This window comes from Diceros bicornis, chromosome 21, assembly GCF_020826845.1.
Source record: "Diceros bicornis minor isolate mBicDic1 chromosome 21, mDicBic1.mat.cur, whole genome shotgun sequence".
Classification (NCBI taxonomy): domain Eukaryota; kingdom Metazoa; phylum Chordata; class Mammalia; order Perissodactyla; family Rhinocerotidae; genus Diceros; species Diceros bicornis.
The window spans coordinates 57,463,098-57,482,313 of NC_080760.1; the positions used below are offsets into that span (position 1 = coordinate 57,463,098).

The 19,216-nt window shown below is 46.9% G+C and overlaps 1 protein-coding gene across 3 annotated transcripts; it reads right to left on the reverse strand.

Annotated features, from left to right (window-relative positions):
* Positions 1-2,913: 2,913 nt before the first annotated feature.
* ZNF16 (zinc finger protein 16) lies at positions 2,914-19,216 on the reverse strand. 3 transcript variants are annotated; one of them, XM_058565210.1, is made up of 4 exons: positions 18,920-19,216; positions 16,788-17,007; positions 16,179-16,383; positions 2,914-5,160 (listed from the first exon to the last, which is right to left on the reverse strand). In XM_058565210.1, exons 2-4 carry the CDS (start codon positions 16,842-16,844, stop codon positions 3,311-3,313), a joined length of 2,112 nt encoding a protein of 703 aa, XP_058421193.1. In that variant the 5' UTR covers positions 16,845-17,007; positions 18,920-19,216; the 3' UTR covers positions 2,914-3,310. The 3 variants fall into 3 exon arrangements, with proteins under 3 accessions (XP_058421193.1, XP_058421194.1, XP_058421196.1); XM_058565211.1 differs by lacking the exon at positions 16,788-17,007; XM_058565213.1 differs by lacking the exon at positions 18,920-19,216 and having other exon boundaries at positions 16,784-16,803.

The window sequence follows — 19,216 nt, forward strand, 5'->3', positions numbered from 1 at the left end:
CACAGGCAACAAGTCCAGTTGCTGTGGTCACCTGCAGAGGCAGATGGCCCCACTCAAAATGAGGTTCAGATGTTAAGACTGATGACGACACACACACACCATGAGGGTATGAATGGTTTATTCCTTACATAACTGAGGTCAGCAGGGCAGTGTCTCAAGCAGGTCCAAAGTGGTTTGAGAGCGTGAGGAGAGGAGACTGGGCTGGATGTTTATTGTGGTTGGGGGGGCTGGGGCGAGCGCCCCCATGTTCGAGCAGGGGCTTGAGTGGTTTAAATCTTCTGCTGGCATCAAGGGAGGGAGCACCCAGGCTTTCTTACCAGTGTGCCCTGATGTGGGCATGAGGAGGCGAGTAGGGCGCAAGGGTTAACTGCTGTCAACAAACATCAGAAAACAGATTGACTGCTCAGTCCACTGTTTGGGAAGTCAGAGGCAGCTCTCCAGACAGTTGCTGTGCTCCCACTTCATTGCTTCTTGCTCGAGATTCTCCGTCTCCTGCATGCAGGCACAGGTGGCCCGAGTGCCCAGTGAGCACATCTCAGCCCTGCAGTGGTGTCCCTACAGAATGTGTTAAGTGGTGAAATTATGTGTAGTATCTTTTTTCCCCTTTTCCAAATTTGCATTTTATAGAATGACGTTGACTTGAAAATTTAAAAAATTTAATTGCAGAAGCTACATTTGAAATTGTGGCTGTTACACACTCATGAGCACACGTCTGTACAGCAGGTGATTCTGCTACCTGCCGCCTAGTGATGCACTCGTTGGCGGCCCCCGCCCCTGCATGGGGTGATCAGGGATGGTGGTTGCCTCTGCAGTAGCTGGAACTGCCCCCAGACCACACGTGGTAACTGGGGATTGGCAACAACCAGAGGGGGTTGGGGGGTGGGCACCAGCTCTCGCTTGTTGGGCGATTTCAGCCCTTTTTAAAAACGCCATCCTGAGACATCCTTGCCCCTGGCAAGGGCAAGGAGGGCAGGAGTCCACAGATGACCACGCCAAGAAAGGGACGGCGTTTTGGATTTGGGGAACAGTGTTCAGATCCCAGTCCCAGCAGGAAGTGTGACGGTTCTTCTCTCGCCCTGTCTTCTCCACTTACCCTTTCTCCTCTCCCCAGTTTCTCTGTTTCCCTACCATATAAACCAATAATTAAAATAATTAAGGGTCCTTTGAGAAAAATAAGGTTGGGGAAAGAGGCAAAAGGACTTGAGATGGTGTGACACAGAGAGGTACATACACTTGCTTGCCCCCAGTCTCTTCTCCACACAGTAGATGATCTTGTTAAAATGTAGGTCAGATCAAAACCCTGCAACATCTCCCCATTTCACCCACCATAAAAGCCAAAGTCCTTGTGATGGCCACAAGGCCCTTCATGATACAGCTGCCATTACTCTCACTTCACCTGCTTCTCCCTTTGCTCACTGCACTCCCAGCCACCTGACCTTTGATGATCCTTGAATGTTCTAGGCCCACTTCTGCTGAGGGCCTTTGCACTGGCTATTCTCACTGCCTGCCCCCCATCCACCCCCATCTCACTGGTCATTCTCTTATCTGCTTCAAGTTGTTGCTCAGAGGACACCTCAGTGAGGTCCCCACTTGAAACTGAGCCAGACCCATCTCCTACCTTACTTCTGCTTCACAGCAGTCGTGACCACTAGGTCCTTCTCTCTCCCCACTGGCACGTCAACTTGAGGGCAGGCATTTTTGTCTGTCTTGTTTCCCACAGTATCCCCAGTGAATGGCGTATAGTAAATATTCGACAAGTATTTACTGAAAGAAGGAATGTTCAAAGCCAGGCTGGACAAGAAGAAATGTGAAGCCAGAGGGCTGCGTGACAGCGAGAAAGCACGAGGGTCAACAGCCTGCACCTCTCCACGAGGCGAAGAGACCGAGCACGTGAGTTGGAGGAAAACAGGGCAAAGTTGTCATCAAAACTGCAGATGCGGCAGTTTCTTGTCTAGGGTGTTGCCTTCACAAAGAGGGGCTGAAGTGGAGGGGAAGGGGTGAAGAAACCTGAGGGGTGAGTGTGACGGACGATGCCTCTGCAGGTGATCAGTGACGGGCCACTCTGGACGGTCTCTGAGATGAGGGTAGGCAGCCCATTCTGGCCTAAGCCCACGGGACTGACCTTTGCATCCTTGAGTCAACTCTTCCACACTTTCTTCAAACCTCCCACAACCTCTCCCTCCTCATTCGGAACTGATGGCCTTACCTCTACTTCCTTGAAAACACAGAAGCCAAACACTTACCTTTCTTCCATAACTGCAAACCTTACTACATGTGCCCATCTCCTCCCTTCCTCCTGGAACAATGCAGAAGGTGCTTCTCCACCCATCCATCCATCCTATGACACCCCCAGGTTGAGAGCTGCTGGCTGGCATCCACAGGTCTCCCTCATGGCAGACGTGTTGCTTCTGGGCCAAGGTCTCCCTGCTCAGGGAGCAGGGGCACAGCTCTGGGAAACTGAGGAGGGAGGCTGGTCCCCACCTTCTAAGGGCACCTAGCAGGTGCTCCAAAAGTGTCTAGTGATGAATGGACCTGCGAAAAAACTGAGCCTGGGAGCTTGTGGAGTACTGCAGGAGCATGGAGAGAGCTGGCCTCTGTGGGGCTGACAGCCAGGACCGTGAGGCACAGAACTGGAGGCTGGGAAACAGCTGACTGTGTGATTGTGCGGCAGCCCCGTGCAGGGCCATGGGCACCTGAGTCACAGCGGAGCCATGAAGAGAAAGCATGACCTGAGACTGCAGGTGGGCCCAAAGGAAAGGGAGCAGGGGGGCCTGTGTGCAGTTACAGAACGAACAAGAAAGGGTGAGGAATTGGTGGCAATGAGTATGCACCACCTCTGGGGGAGGGTGACCACAATCAGACCTGAAAACCCTTGACCTGATTTTATGTAAACAGAATATCAGTTACAGCCAGTGACAAAGAACTCATTCTTTATGTCTAATTACCAGACAACACAATTACTGTGGTTATCTTGAACCAAATGTCAGTTCACTTCCTTGGTTACGTTTGGTAACAATAATAAACTCTATTCCTGAATATGCAGCCTCTATCATCTTTTCCCACCTAACAAATATGGCAGTCTGATAACAAAACGTAAAAACAAAACAACAAAGAAACAAGAGATCACATGAGGTGGGAACTGGCAGGGGAAGGAGGGGAGGGAGCCATAAAGGATGTCTCCAATGAGGGTCCCAGGCTTTGTGGACAGCGGGACCTGGGTGTGGAGGGCAGTGGGTGAGCCCAGCTTCAAGTCTGGGAGGTGGGAGAGGCTGAGACATGGCCAGAGAAGCTGGAGAGGAGCCAGCCTGTCTCACTCCCTGGTGTGGGTCAGCTGGTGCTTGACCAGCTTCGACCGCTGGCTGAAGGCTTTCCCACAAGCAGTGCAGTCATAGGGCTTCACCCCAGTGTGAATCCTCTGGTGCTGGATGAGGACTGAGCGCTGGCTGAAGGATTTCCCACACTCATTGCACTTATAGGGTCTCTCACCAGTGTGGATTATCTGATGTTGAATAAGGTGTGAACTCTGGCTGAAGCCCTTACCACACTCAACACACATGTACGGCTTCTCTCCAGTGTGAACCTTCTGGTGGTGAATGAGGTTTGAGCTTCGATTGAAGGCTTTACCACACTGGTTACACTCATGGGGCTTCAATCCATTATGGATTCTCTGATGCTGAATGAGAGTTGAACTCTGGCTGAAGGTTTTTCCACATTCAGTACATTCGTAGGGTTTCTCTCCAGTGTGAACTCGCTGGTGGAGGATAAGGTTGGAGCTGCGACCGAACGTTTTCCCACATTCACGACACTCATAGGGCTTGTCGCCCGTGTGCACACCCTGATGTTGAATGAGGGCTGAGCTGTGGCTGAAGGCCTTCCCGCAGATGCTGCATTCATATGGCTTCTCTCCTGTGTGGATTATCTGGTGCTTTCTGAGCACTGAGCTGTAACTGAAGGCTTTTCCACACACACTACACACATGAGGCTTTTCTCCAGTGTGAATTCTCCGGTGCTGAATGAGGCTTGAACTCTGACTAAAGGCCTTCCCGCAGTCACTGCATTTATAGGGTTTCTCTCCAGTGTGAACCCTGTGATGCTTAATGAGGTTGGAGACCCGGCTGAATGGTTTGCCGCACTCGTTACACTCGTACGGTCTCTCTCCAGTGTGAACCCTCTGATGCTTCCTCAGGTGTGAGCTCTGGCTGAATGCTTTCCCACACTCATTACACTCGAAAGGCTTCTCACCTGTGTGAATCCTGTGGTGTTTGATGAGGTTTGAGCTCCGCCTGAAGGCCTTTCCACATTCGGTGCACACATACGGCTTCTCCCCAGAATGAATTCTTTGATGTTGGATGAGGTTTGAGCTCCGCCTGAAGGCCTTCCCACATTCGCTGCATTCGTAGGGCTTCTCACTCATGTGAGACTTCTGGTGCTTTTTAAGGCTGGAGTTCTGGCTGAAGGCTTTTCCACATTCACTACAAACATGAGGCGTCTCTCCACTGTGGTTAATCTGATGCCTGATGAGGTTTGCGTGCACACGGAAGGCTTTCCCGCATTCACTGCACTGGTGGGGTTTCTCATTCATGTGTGACCTCTGATGACTTTTAAGAACCGAGTTCTGGCTGAAGGATTTTCCACACTCAGTGCAGAGGAAGGACTTCTGTCCGGTGTGGATTATCTGATGCTGAACAAGATCAGCATTTCCTCTGAAGGTCTCCCCACACTCGTTACATATGAATGGGCCTTCAGCTGTGTGAAGCCCCTCGTGGCTAGTCGGGTCCATGCTGTCCCGGAAGCTCTGGCCACACATGTCGTACGGATGCAGCCTTTCTTCTGCAGGGATTCCCTGATATGCCCTGGGGTTTGGGCTCAGGCTGAAGCTTCTCTCAAAATTGTCACAGTCCAGCTCTCTCTCCCCTAAGGGGCTCTTAAGAAGCACTGCCACTGGTGTGAAGTCCCCCTCCTGGTAGAGGGGCTGCACCCATCTCTCCTCATCAGGGACTCCCCAGTCTCTCTCTAACACGTCATCACAGAGTTCTCCAAGCTCAGCTGCTTGGGAAACATCACTGGTATAGTTTTCTGACATTTCTGCCTGTGATTCCAAATGCTCAGAAACTTCTTCCGTCTGAAGAAATTCCTTGCCCTCAGTCCTGGTGTCCCAATCTGAAATGACAAACATAAAGTCACTTGGAAGGAAGCAGGAAAACATACAGATGAGTCTGGGGGTATGGGACCCACTGGGGGTGGTAGTCCCAGATCTTTTGAGGGGACCAGGGAGGGGCTGCGAGAGCTCTGAGGGGACAAGGTTGCCCAGCAACTGAAGATTGACCCTCAACCCCTTACCCCCAGCACCCACATCTCAGAAAGTCACCAGCAGTCTCCCTACTGGTTCAGGCCAAAATCCTGTGTGCCCCTCAGCTGCCCTTCCTTTGGCCCACAGCAGGTCATTAGCAAGTACTGTCAGCTCTGGCTTGAGTGTGTCCCAAACCCAGGTGCTCACCCTTCCCACTTGTACAAGGAAAGCATTACCTGCCTCGCATCACATTGTTAAACATTCTACCCCTTTTGCTTTTCCACGGTGCATGGTGTCAACTTCTCAAGCCTATATTTGTTCTCTCAGTGCCAACTGATGGCATTCAGGCTTTGCCTTAGGAGTCGCCAGTGGGGAGGTGGGCCCTCTGCCAGCAGGTGCAGGAGAGCCCATCCTCTTCAGAGAAGCAAGGCTGGTTCCGATGGCATGGGGGGTTGAGAACTGTGGTGGGGACTTGTGTGAAACACCAGATTCCGTCCCATTCAACAGAGGAGCCTTCAGAGACCTTGCCCTGTCCTGCCAGTCACTTTTACCCCCTAAGACTTGCAACTCTGACTGGTGTTAGCTGGACAATTTCGTGCCCCAGTACAATGTTTAAGCAGCTGCATCCGTCTTTCAGAAGGCAGAAACGTGCACAAGGCTCCTCATCACACCAGAAGGGGTCTGGCACCTCCCCCTTCTCTCTTCATGCCTGAAGGAACAAGGAAACCCTCACTCTCCTGGATCTCTCACTTCAACGAAGATCTTCAGTCTCTGTCTCATTCAAGTTGAACACCCAGGCCATGCCACTGCCATCTTTTCCTACCTGGACACTGAACAGCTTCCTTGGTCTCCTACCTTCCCCTCCTGCCCAGACAGCCTGGTGACATAAGAGCACTTCAACATCCTCCCAGGCCCTCCCTGAGCCCACCCCCACCTCTCCTCTTGCTGTTCCCTCAGCAAGGTGGATATGCTCAACTCAAGATCTGCCTTGCTTGGAACACCCTCCCCTGATGGTTCTACACTCCCTCCTTCCCTTCCTCCTGGTCTCTGCTCAAACACATCTCACTGGAGAGCCTTCTCTGACTGTTGCCCCTCCTTGCTATGTCCTACACAGCCCTGATTGCTCCCTGACAGGGCTCTATGTCCTGGGACTGGGGCAACCCCTCGTCTGGCTGCAGTCAGTGGTGCTGAGTGTGGGTGAAGGACAGCCCCCCAACACCCAGCCTCCTTGGGCGTGTCGCCCTCCGACCTGCCCCTCAGTTCAGGCTGACACTGCCTGGAACTTCTAGAATCTACCACCACAACAGCATTCTGTCTCCTGCCTCATCTGGATGCTTCTGTTCTCCTTGGAGCCACCAGAGTGATCTCAATGCAGACCCGGCCTGGTCATGTTCAGCATCTCTGCCCACCATGCCCACACACCTGGTGGTGACTGTCACATTCCAGTCACCCACCCGTGGTCCAGACACACTGTGCTGTAGCACCCCCAGCCAGAACTCCCCTGCACGAGTCTGTGCCAGGCCTCTCACCTATGGGACTCAGCCACATGGCTGGCACACAGACATGGGTGACATGCTTTACTTTCCTGCTGACCCTCAGGCAGGAGGGTCATCAGCACAGGTGGCACACGGGCTGACCACGTTCTCCAGTGAGCCTCAGAGTCCACCAGGTTGGGAGCCCTGCCCCAGGGTGTCTAGGAAATGTCCACATGCTGCTGTGTTCCCAGGAGTGATGAAGGGAGACAGACTCACTGTCCAGCAGACAGGGAGGCTGCTGCAGGAAACAAGGGTCTGGACGGGATGGCCTGGGGCTTGCTGTGCCCCCTGCTGCCCCTAGCGACTGACCTGGGGAGCCCCTGCCCTCTTCTCGCTGCATGTGAAGAAGGGACCAGAAGGGGATGACACATACAGGAGTCAGCAAAGCTTTTCCATAAAGCGTCAGAGAGGACCCATTTTAGGCTTTGTGGCTGTATGGTCTCTGTCATATGGTCTGCTTTGTTACAACCCCAAATCTCAAAACCATTCTTTGCTTGCAGGTCATAAAAAACCACTGGCTAGCTCAATCTGGCCTGTGGGCGACAGTTTGCTGAACCCTGATTGAGACAAAGTCATTTGTGTGGCTCAGGCGATGGTGGCAATGGGATCTGGATTTTGGGCTGGAGCCACTGTTGACCTGGAAGTCTTTTATCGAGACAGGAAACAAAAAGGAGTCCTGTGGGTGAGGATGGTCAGAGGTCACTTCACATTTGTTAAATTTGACATAATTCTTCTCTGCAACATAAGAACTGCTGGAAAAAATAATGAAAGTTCCTCTTTTGAAAGGAAATATAAAATCAGAAATATGGTTTCCCTTAAGGAAACCTAAAAAAAGGAAATACAGTAAAATTTGGGTTTAAAGGAGAAGGAAAAGATTTGAAAGAAATGCAGCTGCTTGCACTGTCCTCGCTGCCCCAACTGTGACACCAACTGGAGAAAAGAATGAGGACTCCGAGCTCTTCAAGAACACAACAAGCCCGTTAGCATTAACCAGGAGGAAACACTCATGCAAGACCTTGATGATTAGTGGCTTCCAGGTTTGTGAAAAACAGCTTAGGTGAGTACCCAAGTGAAAGCCACGCTCAGCTGAATGCCACGTGTGCCATTGGCACAGCAGCAACCTCACCCAGTACCTTACTCAGCCACCTGCCACACAGACCTGACATGGCACTGCACATTCAGGTGGGGGCTCCACTAATCTTCTGTCTCCCACACAGCAGCTTCTGTTTTCATTTTACTTAATAATTTATTGAGGTGAAATTCACAAACATAAAATTAACTGTTTTAAATAAACAATTCAGTGGCATTTTGTACATTTACAATGTTGTGCAGTCACCACCTCTATCTAGTTCCAAAACATTTCTATCACTACACAGCAAAGCCCCTTACCCATTACAGTTTATCTGCTTATCTCCCTCCCCCAGCTCCCGGCAACCATCAATCTGCATTTTTTCTCTAAGGATTCACCTATTCCTGACATCACATCTGAATGCAATCATGTGACTTTTTGTGTCTGGATTCTTTCACTTAGCCTAACGTTTATGCAGGTTCATCTACATGGTAGCAAGCATCAGTGCTTCATTCCTTTTCATGGCAGGATAATATTCCATCGCATGGGTATACCACATTTTGTTTATCCACTCATCCACTGATGAACATCTGGGCTGCCTGCACCTTTTGGCTGTTGTGAATAGTGCTGCTATGAACATGATGTACATGTACTTGTTTGAGCACTTGTCTTCAATTCTTTGGGTATATATCTAGTGGTGGAATTTCTGGGTCATATGGTAATACTCTTTAAACTTCAGAGGAACTGCCAAATTGTATTCCACAGTGGCTGCACCATTTTATATTCCAACCAGCAATGAACCAGGGTTCCAATTTCTGCACATCCTTCAAAACACTTGTTATTTATTTTATCATTACAATCATTCTAGTGGGTCTGAAGTGGTAATCTCATTGTGGTTTTGATTTGCGTTTCTCAAATGAGTAATGAATTTGAGCATCTTTTGATTTGCTTGTTGGCAATTTGTATATTTTCTTTGGAGAAATGTTCATTCAAGTCCTTAGCTCATTTTTAAATTGGTTTGTCTTTTGTTATTGAGTTGTTTGAGTTCTTTGTATATTCTGGGTACTAGACTCTCACTAGATATACAGTTTGCAAAGATTTTCTCCCATTCTGTAGGATGTCTTTTCACTTTCTTGATGTCCTTTGATGCCCAAAGTTTTTAATTTTGATGAAGCCCAATTTACCTTTTTCTTTTTTTGTTCATGCTTTTGGTGTCATATCTAACAATCCGTTGCCAAACCCAAGGTTACGAAAATTTACCACTTTTCTTCTAAGAGGTTTATGACTTTAGTTCTTATATTTAGGTTGTTGGATCATTTTCAGTTAATTTTTGTATATAGTGTGAGGTAGGGGTCCAAGTTCATTCTTTTGCATGTGGATGTCCATTTAGCACCATTTGTTGAAGAGAATTATCTTTCCTCAATGAATGCTCTTGGCACCCTCGTTGAAAAGCAACTGGCCACAGACGTATGGATTTACTTCTAGACTTTCAATTCTATGCCACTGATCTGTATGTCTACCCTTATGTCAGTGCCAAATTGTTTTGATTACTGCAGGTTTATAGTTGTTTTTTTTTCTTTTTGGTGAGGAAGATTAGCCTTGAGCTAACATTTGTTGCCAATCCTTCTTTTTGCTGAGGAAGATTGGCCCTGGGCTAACATCTGTGCCCATCTTCCTCTACTTTATATGTGGGACACTTGCCACAGCATGGCTTGATAAGTGGTGTGTCGGTCTGTGCCCAGGATCCGAACATGCGAACCCCAGGCTGCTGAAGTGGAGTGCGCGAACTTAACCACTACGCCACCAGGCTGACCCTATAGTAAGTTTTGAAACCAGGAAGTATGAGTCATCCAACTTTGCTCTTTTTCAAGCTTGTTTTGGCTACTTGGGGCCCCTTGTAATTCCATATGCATTTGAGGATCAACTTTTCCACTTCTGTAAAAAAGGCTGTTGGAATTTTGATAGGGATTGTATTGAATCTGTAGACGGCTCTGGACAGCATTGACATCATAACACTATTAAGTCCAATCCATGGACGTGTGATGTCTTTCCAATTATTTAGGTATTCTTTAATTTCTTTTGGCAATGCTTTGTAGTTCTTAGCAAACAAACCTTTCACCTCCTTGGTTACATTTACTTGTAGGTATTTATTTTTCTTTTTGATGCTAGTATAAATGAATTGTTTTCTTAATTTCCTTTTTGGATTGCTCATTGCTGGTATATAGAAACACAGCTGATCTTGTGTGTTGACTTGTACCCTGAAACTCTGCTGAATTCATTTATTAGCTCCAATAGCCTTTTAATAGATTCCATGGGATTTTCTATATATGGGATCATGTCTTAGGCAAATAGAGATAGTTTCACTTCCTCCTTCCCAATCTGAATGTCTTTTATTTCTTTTTCTTGCCTGACTGCTCAGGTTAGAACTTCCAGTACAATGCTCAATAGCAGTGGTAAAAGTAGGCACATTTTCCTGATCTTAGGGGAAAAGCTTTTAATCTTTCACTACTATGTCTGATGTTAGCTGTGGGATTTTCATGACTGTCCTTTATCATGTTGAGGAGATTCCTTTGTATTATGAGTTTTCTGAGTGTTTTTATCATGAAAGGATGTTTGATTTTGTCAGATACTTTTTCTTCATCAATTGAGATTATGGTTTTTTTCCTTCATTCTATTAATGTGGTAAATGACACCGAATGATTTTCTTATGTTGAAGCATGGTTGTATTCCTGGGTTATATCCCACTTGGTCATGGGGTAAAATACTTCTAAATGCTGCTGGATTCAGTTTGCCAGTATCTTATTGAGGGTTTTGCATCTATAACCATAAAAGATCTTGATATGTAACTTCCTTTTCTTTATTTGGCTTTTCTTCCTCTTCTAAATTTTATAAGTCTCTGAAAAATTGGTATTAATTCTTCTTTAAATGTTTCGTAGAATTTACCAGTGAAGCCATTTGGTCCTGGACTTTTCTTTGTTAGGTCTTTTATTACTGACTCTGTCTTTAATTGTTATAGGTCTGTTCAGATTTTCTATCTATTCTTGAGTCACTTTTGGTAATTTGTGTTTTTTTTAGGAATTTATCTCTTTCATCTAGGTTATCTAATTTGTTGGTGTACAACTGTTAACAGTATTCTCTCATACTCCTTTTTACTTCTGTAATGTTCGTACTAAGGTCCCCATTTTCACTTCTAATTTTTATTTGTGTCTTCTCTTTTTTGTCAGTTTAGAGGTTTGTCAATTTCATTGATCTTTTCAAAAAACCAACTTTTGATTTCATTGATTCTCTATTGTTTTTCTATTCTTCACTTCATTTCTCTCTGCTCTAATGTTTACTTCCTTCCTTCTGCTAGCTTTGGGTTTAGTTTGCTCTTCTTTTTGTAGTTCTTTAAGACATAAAGTTATTGATTTAAAATCATTCTTCCTTTTTTATGTAGGCATTTACTGCTATAAATTTCCCTTTTAGCATTGCCTTCCCTGCACCCTGTAAGTTTTGTTATTTTGTGTTTTTGTTTTCATTTGTCTGTAGGTATTTTCTAATTTCCCCTGTCATTTCTTCTTTGACCCATTGGTTGAAAGCGTGTTGTTTTACTTCTACATATTTGTGAATTTTCCAATTTTCCTGCTGTTATTGGTTGGAGATGATACTTTATATGCTTTCAATCTTTTTTAATTTATCGACATTTATTTTGTGGCCTAACATATGGTCTGTATTAGAGCATGTTCCATATGCACTTGAGAAAAATGTGTATCTGCTCCTTTGGATGGAGTGTGTTTGTGTGTGTGTGTGTGTGTGTGTGTATATCTATCTATCTATCTATTAGGTCTAGTTGGTTTCTAGTGTTGTTCAAGTTCTTTATTTCATTACTGATCTTCTGTCTAGGTGTTCTATTCATTTTTAGAAGGTACTGAGGTCTCCAACTATTATTGTAGAACTATCTATTTTTCCCTTCAAATCTATGTTTGCTTCATATATTTTGGGGTTCTTTTTTGGTGTGTATATGTTTATAACTGCTGTATCTTCTTGATGAATTGATCCTTTTATCAATATATAATGTCTTTCTTTCTCTTGTAACAGTTTTTAACTTAGTTTATTTTGTCTGATATTAGTATAGTCACCCCAGCTCTCTTTTGGTGACAATGTGCATGGAATATCTTTTTTCACCTTTCACTTTAAACTTATTTGTGTCTTTGGATCTAAAGTAAGACTCTTATAGACAGCATACAGTTGGATCATGCTTCTTTACCCATTCTGTAAATATCTGCCTTTTGACCAGAAAGTATAAACCATTTACATTTAAAGTAACTACCGATAACAAAGAATTTACTTCTGCCACTTCGCTATTTGTTTTCAATACCTTTTACCTTTTTTATCTCTCATTTCCTCTATTACTGTCTTCTTTTGTATTGTTTATTTTTTGTAGTGTGCCACCTTGATTTTCTTCTCTCTTCCTTTCGTGCATATTTTTAAGATACCTTCTTAGTAGTATCATGGGGATTACAATTAACATCCTAAAACAATTTAGTTTGCTTTTTACCCCCCTCCAGCTTTACTGAAATATAATTGACATATAATATTGTGTAAGTTTAAGGTGTTCAACATGATGATTTGATATATGTATATACTGTGAAATGATTATCACCATAAGGTTCATTAACATCTATCATCTACAGTTACTTTTTTGTTGTGGTGAGAACTTTTAAGATCTACTCTCTTAGCAATTTTCAAGTATCTAATATAGTATTGTTAACTACAGTCACCATGCTGTACATTAGGTCCCCAGAATAAAACCATCAAGTCTGAATTCACACCAGCTTAGCTACAATAGCATACAAAACTCTGTTCCTATACAGCTCTGTTCCTCCCTTCACATTGTTGCCACAAATGCATCTTTACATGTTGTGTGTTCAATAACACACATTTATAATTATTTTTATGCATTTGTCTTTTTTTTTTTTTTTTGGTGAGGAAGATTGGCCCTGAGCTAACATCTCTTGCCAATCTTCCTCTATTTTATCTGTGGGTTACCACCTCAGCATGGCCAACAAGTGGTGTAAGTCTGTGCCCGGGATCTGAACCTGCAATCCCGGGCTGCCAAAGTGGAGCGTGCTGAACTTTAACCACTATGCCACAGGGTTGGCCCCTGCATTTGTCTTTTTAAGTCATGTAGGAAATAAAAAGTGGAGTTATAAACCAAAAACAAAATAATACCAGCTTTTATACTTACCTCTGTAGTTACCTTTACTGGAGATCTTTACTTCTTTATGGCTTTGAGTCCCTGTCTCATGTCCTTCCATCTTAACCTGTAGGATTCCCTTTAGTATTTCTTGTAGGACAGGTCTATTGGTAATAAACAGCCTCAGCTTTTGTTTATCTGGGAATGTCTTAATTTTGCCTTCATTTTGGAGGATAATTTTGCCAGATAAAGAACTCTTGGTTGAGTTTTTTCTCTCAGCACTTTAAATATGTCATCCCATTACCTCCTGACCTCCACGGTTCTGATGAGAAACCAGCTGTTAACCTTACTGAGGATCCCTTATATGAGATGAGTTGCTTCTCTTTTGTTGTTTTCAAGACTCTGTTTTTCAACAACTTGATTATAAGGAGTCTTGGTGTGGATCTCTTTGAATTTACCCTAGTTGGAGTTTGTTGAGTTTTCTGGATGTCTAGATTCATGTCTTTCATCAAACTTAAGATGTTTTGGCCACTATTTCCTCAAATATTCTTTCTGCTCCTCTCTCTCTCTTCCTTTTTGGACTCCCATAATGTGTATGTTGGTTTTCTTGATGGTATCCCACAGATCTGTTAGGCTCTGTTCATTTTTCTTCAACCTTTTTTTTCCTGCTCCTCAGACTGGATAATTTCAATTCTATCTTCAAGTTCTCTGATTCTTTCTATTCCCTGCTCAGATCTTCTGTTGAAACCCTCTAGTGGATTATTCATTTCAGTTATTGCACTTTTCAGCTCTACCATTTCTATTCTGTTCCTTTCTATAACTATATAACATACATTGTATTTTTATAGTTATATAAATATAAAACATATATTTATAATAATATAAATTTAAAATCTCTATTGATATTTTCATTTTGTTCATATATTTTTTTCCTAGTTTCCTTTAGTTCTTTGTCTATGGTTCCTTTTAGCTCTTTGAACACATTTAAGACAGTTGATTTTCAGTCTGTCAAGTACTATGCTTTTTTCATTTTATGCCAATTAATTTTTTTCCTTTGAATGGGCTGGCCATATTTTCCTGCTTGTGTTCTTTGGGATTTTTTGTTAAAAACTGGACATCTGAATATTTACTGTGGTAACTCTGTAAATCAGAGTCTCTCTCTCCTCCATGGTTTGCTGTTCTTGATTGTTGAAAGTTACAGTCATCTGTTCATTTAGTGTCTTTCCAAACTATTTTTGAAAAGACTGCATTCCTTGTCTTGCATAGTCACTGAGGTCTCTGTTTCTTGAGCTTGTGTTTAGCTAGTGTTTTGACAGGTTTCCTTGAACCCTGACATTAAAAGAAAAATAATACACCTCTCCCAGTCTTTGTGGATTCGCTCTGTGCTCGGCACTACTTTCACATCATTTATGACTCTGCCTTAGCTTCCTGCTTTCACTGAGCCTAGACGTCAGCTGCAAGTGAAGCTATTATCTTCTCAGGTCTTTTCTGAGCATAATTCCTGTTCTTTCTAAATTCCCTGACATACAAGGGTGCTTTGGAATGCCCTCATTTCCCCAGCTTTCCCTCCTAGCCTTTAGGTGGTTGACTGCACTGTTAACTGATGTTGCAGGTTGCTGTGGGGTTTTAGCTCACCTTACAATGTTTCTTGAGCCCACTGCTTTTCTGCCCCAAGTAAGTTCTGAGTTAGGCAAAACAGAGATGAACGCTTTGCAGCAATCCTTTATCTAATCCCACGCAGTTTAGAACAAAATAATTTATGAAGAAGGTCTGCTCTGCTCCCTCTAGAACCACAGTCCCACAGTGGGAATGCACGCCGCTCACTTTAAGACTGTTACTGAGCCAAGGAGTGTTCGGGGCATGAGCAAGTAAAAACACCACAAAGCTTTCCTACCACTTTTAAGTTGCCTTTTTCTTGATTCAGCGTTCTCTTGGTTGCTGTAAACCTGACTGTTTTAGATTTCTGACAAAGCTGGTCCTGGCAGTTTCTGCGTATTTTTTTTGTGTGTGTGTGTGTGAGGAAGATCAGCCCTGAGCTAACATCTGTGGCCAATCCTCCTCTTTTTGTTGAGGAAGACTGGCCCTGGGCTAACATCTGTGCCCATCTTCCTTCACTTTATATGGGATGCCACTACAGCATGGCTTGACAAGTGGTGCATTGGTGTGCGCCTGGGATCTGAACCCTGGGCTGCCAGAGCGGAGCATGCACACCTAACTGCTATGCCACTGAGCCGGCCCCTCTGCTTGTTTTTTTAATGTTTATGTGGAGGAACGAGTGTTTGGAGCTGCCTACTCCACCAATTTGCTTTGCAGTGGCTTTTTTTAACATGAACTACCATCAATCTGTCTTTTTCCTGGAGCAAGGGTCCTGGTCTCCCTCACCATTCTCTGCCCAGCACACCTTTGTCCTCTGCTGAGGACAGTCAGCAGGCCTGTCTCTCAGGGCCACTTTCTGAGACGCTGTCATGTCTCTCACCCTCTATCCACCGCCTTCCTCCGACACACCTAGGACTGCCCTGCACCATCTCTGCCCTTAGTCCAATCTTTCCTGGCCACACAGGGTCTAACCAGGGCACTCTGCCCAGATGTCCTGGGTATAATTATAGGTCCCATGTAGTTAAGAGCGTTCTTGTAAAATAGCCACTGTAAAATCTCAGTAAGGAAAACTTAACAGTGAGCAATCATCCTAATCACTGCTGAGGGGTCCACAGACGAAGTGAGCTAGGGAGAGTCTTCTGGTAGGACTCTCTAGTAGGATTCTGAAGGGGAGGAGAGCAGCTGGGCAGGGTGAATGCAGCCAGGAGGGAAGAGAACCAAGGCCTGGATTAGGGCAGAACCCTGAGGTCATGGGACCACCACCAACCTGGTGGTTGGGCTGAGCAAGGCTCAGCTGACGACCATCACATCACACCTCTCTGTCAGGCAGGGAAACCAGTGTCCCACTCAGGGCACCAGGGCAGCCAGGGGCCAGGTCAACTTCCTCTCTAACCTCCAGTCTTGGCCCCTGAAGTCCACAAGGCACCCTGCCCCTAAAGACACAGACACCTCCTGGGGGTAGACAAAGTTCCCCCAGAATGAGGGCACCAGTGGGGAACATGCTCCCAGTACCTGGCTGCTGATGGTGAAGGGGGGTGGTTCTCAGCTCAGTGTTGCCACAGCAGAGGGAACCACGGAGGGCAGATCCAGGGTGGGTCACGGTGGGAGCATCATTCACACAGGCCTGGGCTGTAGGGGTCCAAGGGGATGGTCCAGGAACTGAGGGCTCCATTTCTGCCTCTTCAGGGCGAGCTCTGAGGCTGGGCATGGCTGGGACCTGGAGACCAGCAAGGCCATAGGTGAGTGTGCAGAAGAGGGGCTAGCTCCAGGGGCCCATCCTCCCACCAGGCAGGGGTCTCTTCCTCCACTCCTGTAGCCCAGACCTAAGGAGGGCATAGTGCTGGGTCTCAGGGACCAATGCCACATTCCCTGATCCTGGACCCACGGGGAGGGGCAGCCAGCCATGGGGACACAGACTCACAAGGCAGGGCCACAGGTAGGAACAGGTGAGATGCTGACCCCAGGGCAAGACAAGCATACAGTGCCCTGTGGGCACCCTCTGGAAGGGCCCAGCCCTGCCATGATAGGAGGAGGGCAACCCCCACAAAGCCTGCACCCACTGCGGGCCCACTCCTCGTTCCTGACATGACACTCGGAAGGTGAACCAACAGACTCACTCACGGGGGGCAGCAGTTCCAGAGGCTGGGCAGCCTGTGCAGCAGGTGTGCGCTTGGTCATCCCAGTAGTCAGGTCTGTCTGAGCTGTGTCCTCCTGGCAGCATCCACAGCGGGTATCCCCATCTCCATTCTCTTGGGCTTTCCTCCCACGGCACTAGCAGCTCCCTCCCAGGCTCCTCCTCATCTCCCTCTTCACGTTGGTGCCCCGGGGTTCACTTTTGCACCTATACCAATTTCCTTGGTTAATTTGCCCAGCCCTGAGGCATCAACATGCCTTACCATGTGAAGACTCCCAAACTTGGGCTCATCTCCAGCCCTAACTGCTCCCTCTGAGCAGGAGACAGGACATTCCCACCTGGACACACGATGGGCCCCCCACATGGACCAAGCTGACTCCCCCCAACACCCCCACTGCCTCATCTCTGTGCACACACACCACGCCCTGTCCAGGAGTGCGGTGGCACCCCTTGGCACCTTATTCACACTGCACCATCGACAGATACCACTGACCCCTGTACCCTTCAGGGGTGAAGATGAGGCAGGAAATGTTGGCAGAAGCCCATTGTGGACATTGCCTTCCAATCTACAAACTGGATTTCTCCTCTTGGAAATACATTTTCAGTGTTTCTCAAAAACCCACCACGTGTCAGTGTCTGTTCTGGGGATGGTGTGAGGACACAGCAGTGACCATCGTTCTCATGGACCTCAGTGGGCAGACAGATCATAGCAAATATATCAATGAGATAGGCAACTGCTCCGGGCAGAGGCAGCAGTGAAGGGGCAGAGCCCTGGGGCAGGCGGTAGCGGGGGGGGAGAGGGGGCATGTGTTTGTGGCATTTAAACCAGGCCCAGAGAAGGGGGCTTAGACCACGTCTGGTTAGAAAAGTGGGAGAAAGCAGAGGTGAAATGGGACAGAGGTGTGGACAGAGCTCAGAGGCAGGGTCAGTGGGGGAAAGGCTGTAAGAGGCCTTGGCAGCCTGATGAATGTGAGGCACTGGCCACATTGCTATATTAGTAGACACAAAACTAAGGAGACATCTCAGGAAGATTAATCTGGCACGGGTGCTCAGAGGGATGGCACAGAGCAGGGAGAGCACTGACTTAAGGCATCTGTCCATGTGGCAGCAGAACTGAGCAGACACCGCTCCCATGGGGGGAACCTTCAGTGTCCCTCTCCAAAGGGAAGACTCAATCATATGCAATATTGGTTTAGTTCATTTTATTTTAAAATTCTTGAAATCATCATCGTTGTCACTGAATAGAGGCACAGTTACTTGGCTCAAAATTCAAAAAGTAAAAAAGAACTTATGGCAAAACATCTCCCAGCCAGCCACTCAGTTCCCCTTCCCAATTTCCCTTCTAAATTATTCTAAGCTTACACAAGCAAATTATACATATACGTATATTTAAAAATATAAATATATAAACATATATATATTGCTTTGCCTTTTTATTATAAACTGTACCAAACTATGCTCGTTTTGCATCTGGTTTTTCTCACCTCAGTATATGTGGGATCTTGCTCAGGAGGACAGACACCAAACCTGTGGTAGACAGAATGCCATTCCCCAACCATGTCCAGATTCAAATCCCCGGAACCTGGGGTTATGTTACACTACACAGCAAAACAGACTTTGTAGAGGGAATTGAGGTTATGGGCCTGGATTATCCTGGTGAACCCAATCTAATAACATGAACCATTGCTGACTCTGAGATGCATGGGTCATGTGCAAGGACTGGGGCCTCCAGGAGCTCAAGACAGTCGGCAAGGAAACATGCACTTCAGTGCAAGAACCTCAAGGAAATGGATTCTGCCAACGAGCTTGGAAGCAGATTCTCCTGGCTAAAGGTTCAACCTGGTGCTGAGCAAAGAGACAACTGGAAGGACCAGCAGCCACCAGTCCGTGGTAGGCATGCACAAGATGGGCACGGTCCATCCCTCAGCCCCACTCGTCGACCCCTCCCAGAGCCGCTTCTCCACCAGGAGGGTGAATCCACAACGACGGGGCCCCCAAGCAGGACACCTGGCACTGAGCGACAGCCCCGTCTCACCCGGCTCCGCGCAGCTCTGACGTTCGCACCGAATTCCCGAGGCCCTTCCTCCACCCCACCCCAACGCACCAGGACACCACTCACCGTACGCCCGCCCCGTCGCTCTGCAGCAGCCTCGCCACGCAGTCCCGCAGCCAGGCTCGGCCACCACCGTCCATCCGCCGAGGCTCCGGACCCGCCCAGGCTGAGCAGCCCCTGCCCCTCAGCCCACGGCTCCTACGATCCCCGCGCCCGTCCGAACCGAGACCGCGGGGCCCGAACCCACCGCGGGGGCACCGGAGTCACGCGGGAGCGCGGTCGGCAACGTGGAGGCTGCCCCCGTGCGAACTCCCCGCTTCCGGTGGTCCCTCCGAGAAGGGCGCGACGCTGCAGAACCAGAGC

Excerpts from the sequence above, each read along its gene's own strand:
- ZNF16 (XM_058565210.1), bottom strand. The coding sequence starts at position 16,844 with ATGACCAAGCGCACACCTGCTGCACAGGCTGCCCAGCCTCTGGAACTG. Across the intron at positions 16,384-16,787 it reads CTCTGGAACTGCTGCCCCCC|GTCCCAGCCATGCCCAGCCT; the intron begins GTGAGTGAGTCT and ends GCTGGTCTCCAG. Across the intron at positions 5,161-16,178 it reads CCTTCACCATCAGCAGCCAG|ATTGGGACACCAGGACTGAG; the intron begins GTACTGGGAGCA and ends TTGTCATTTCAG.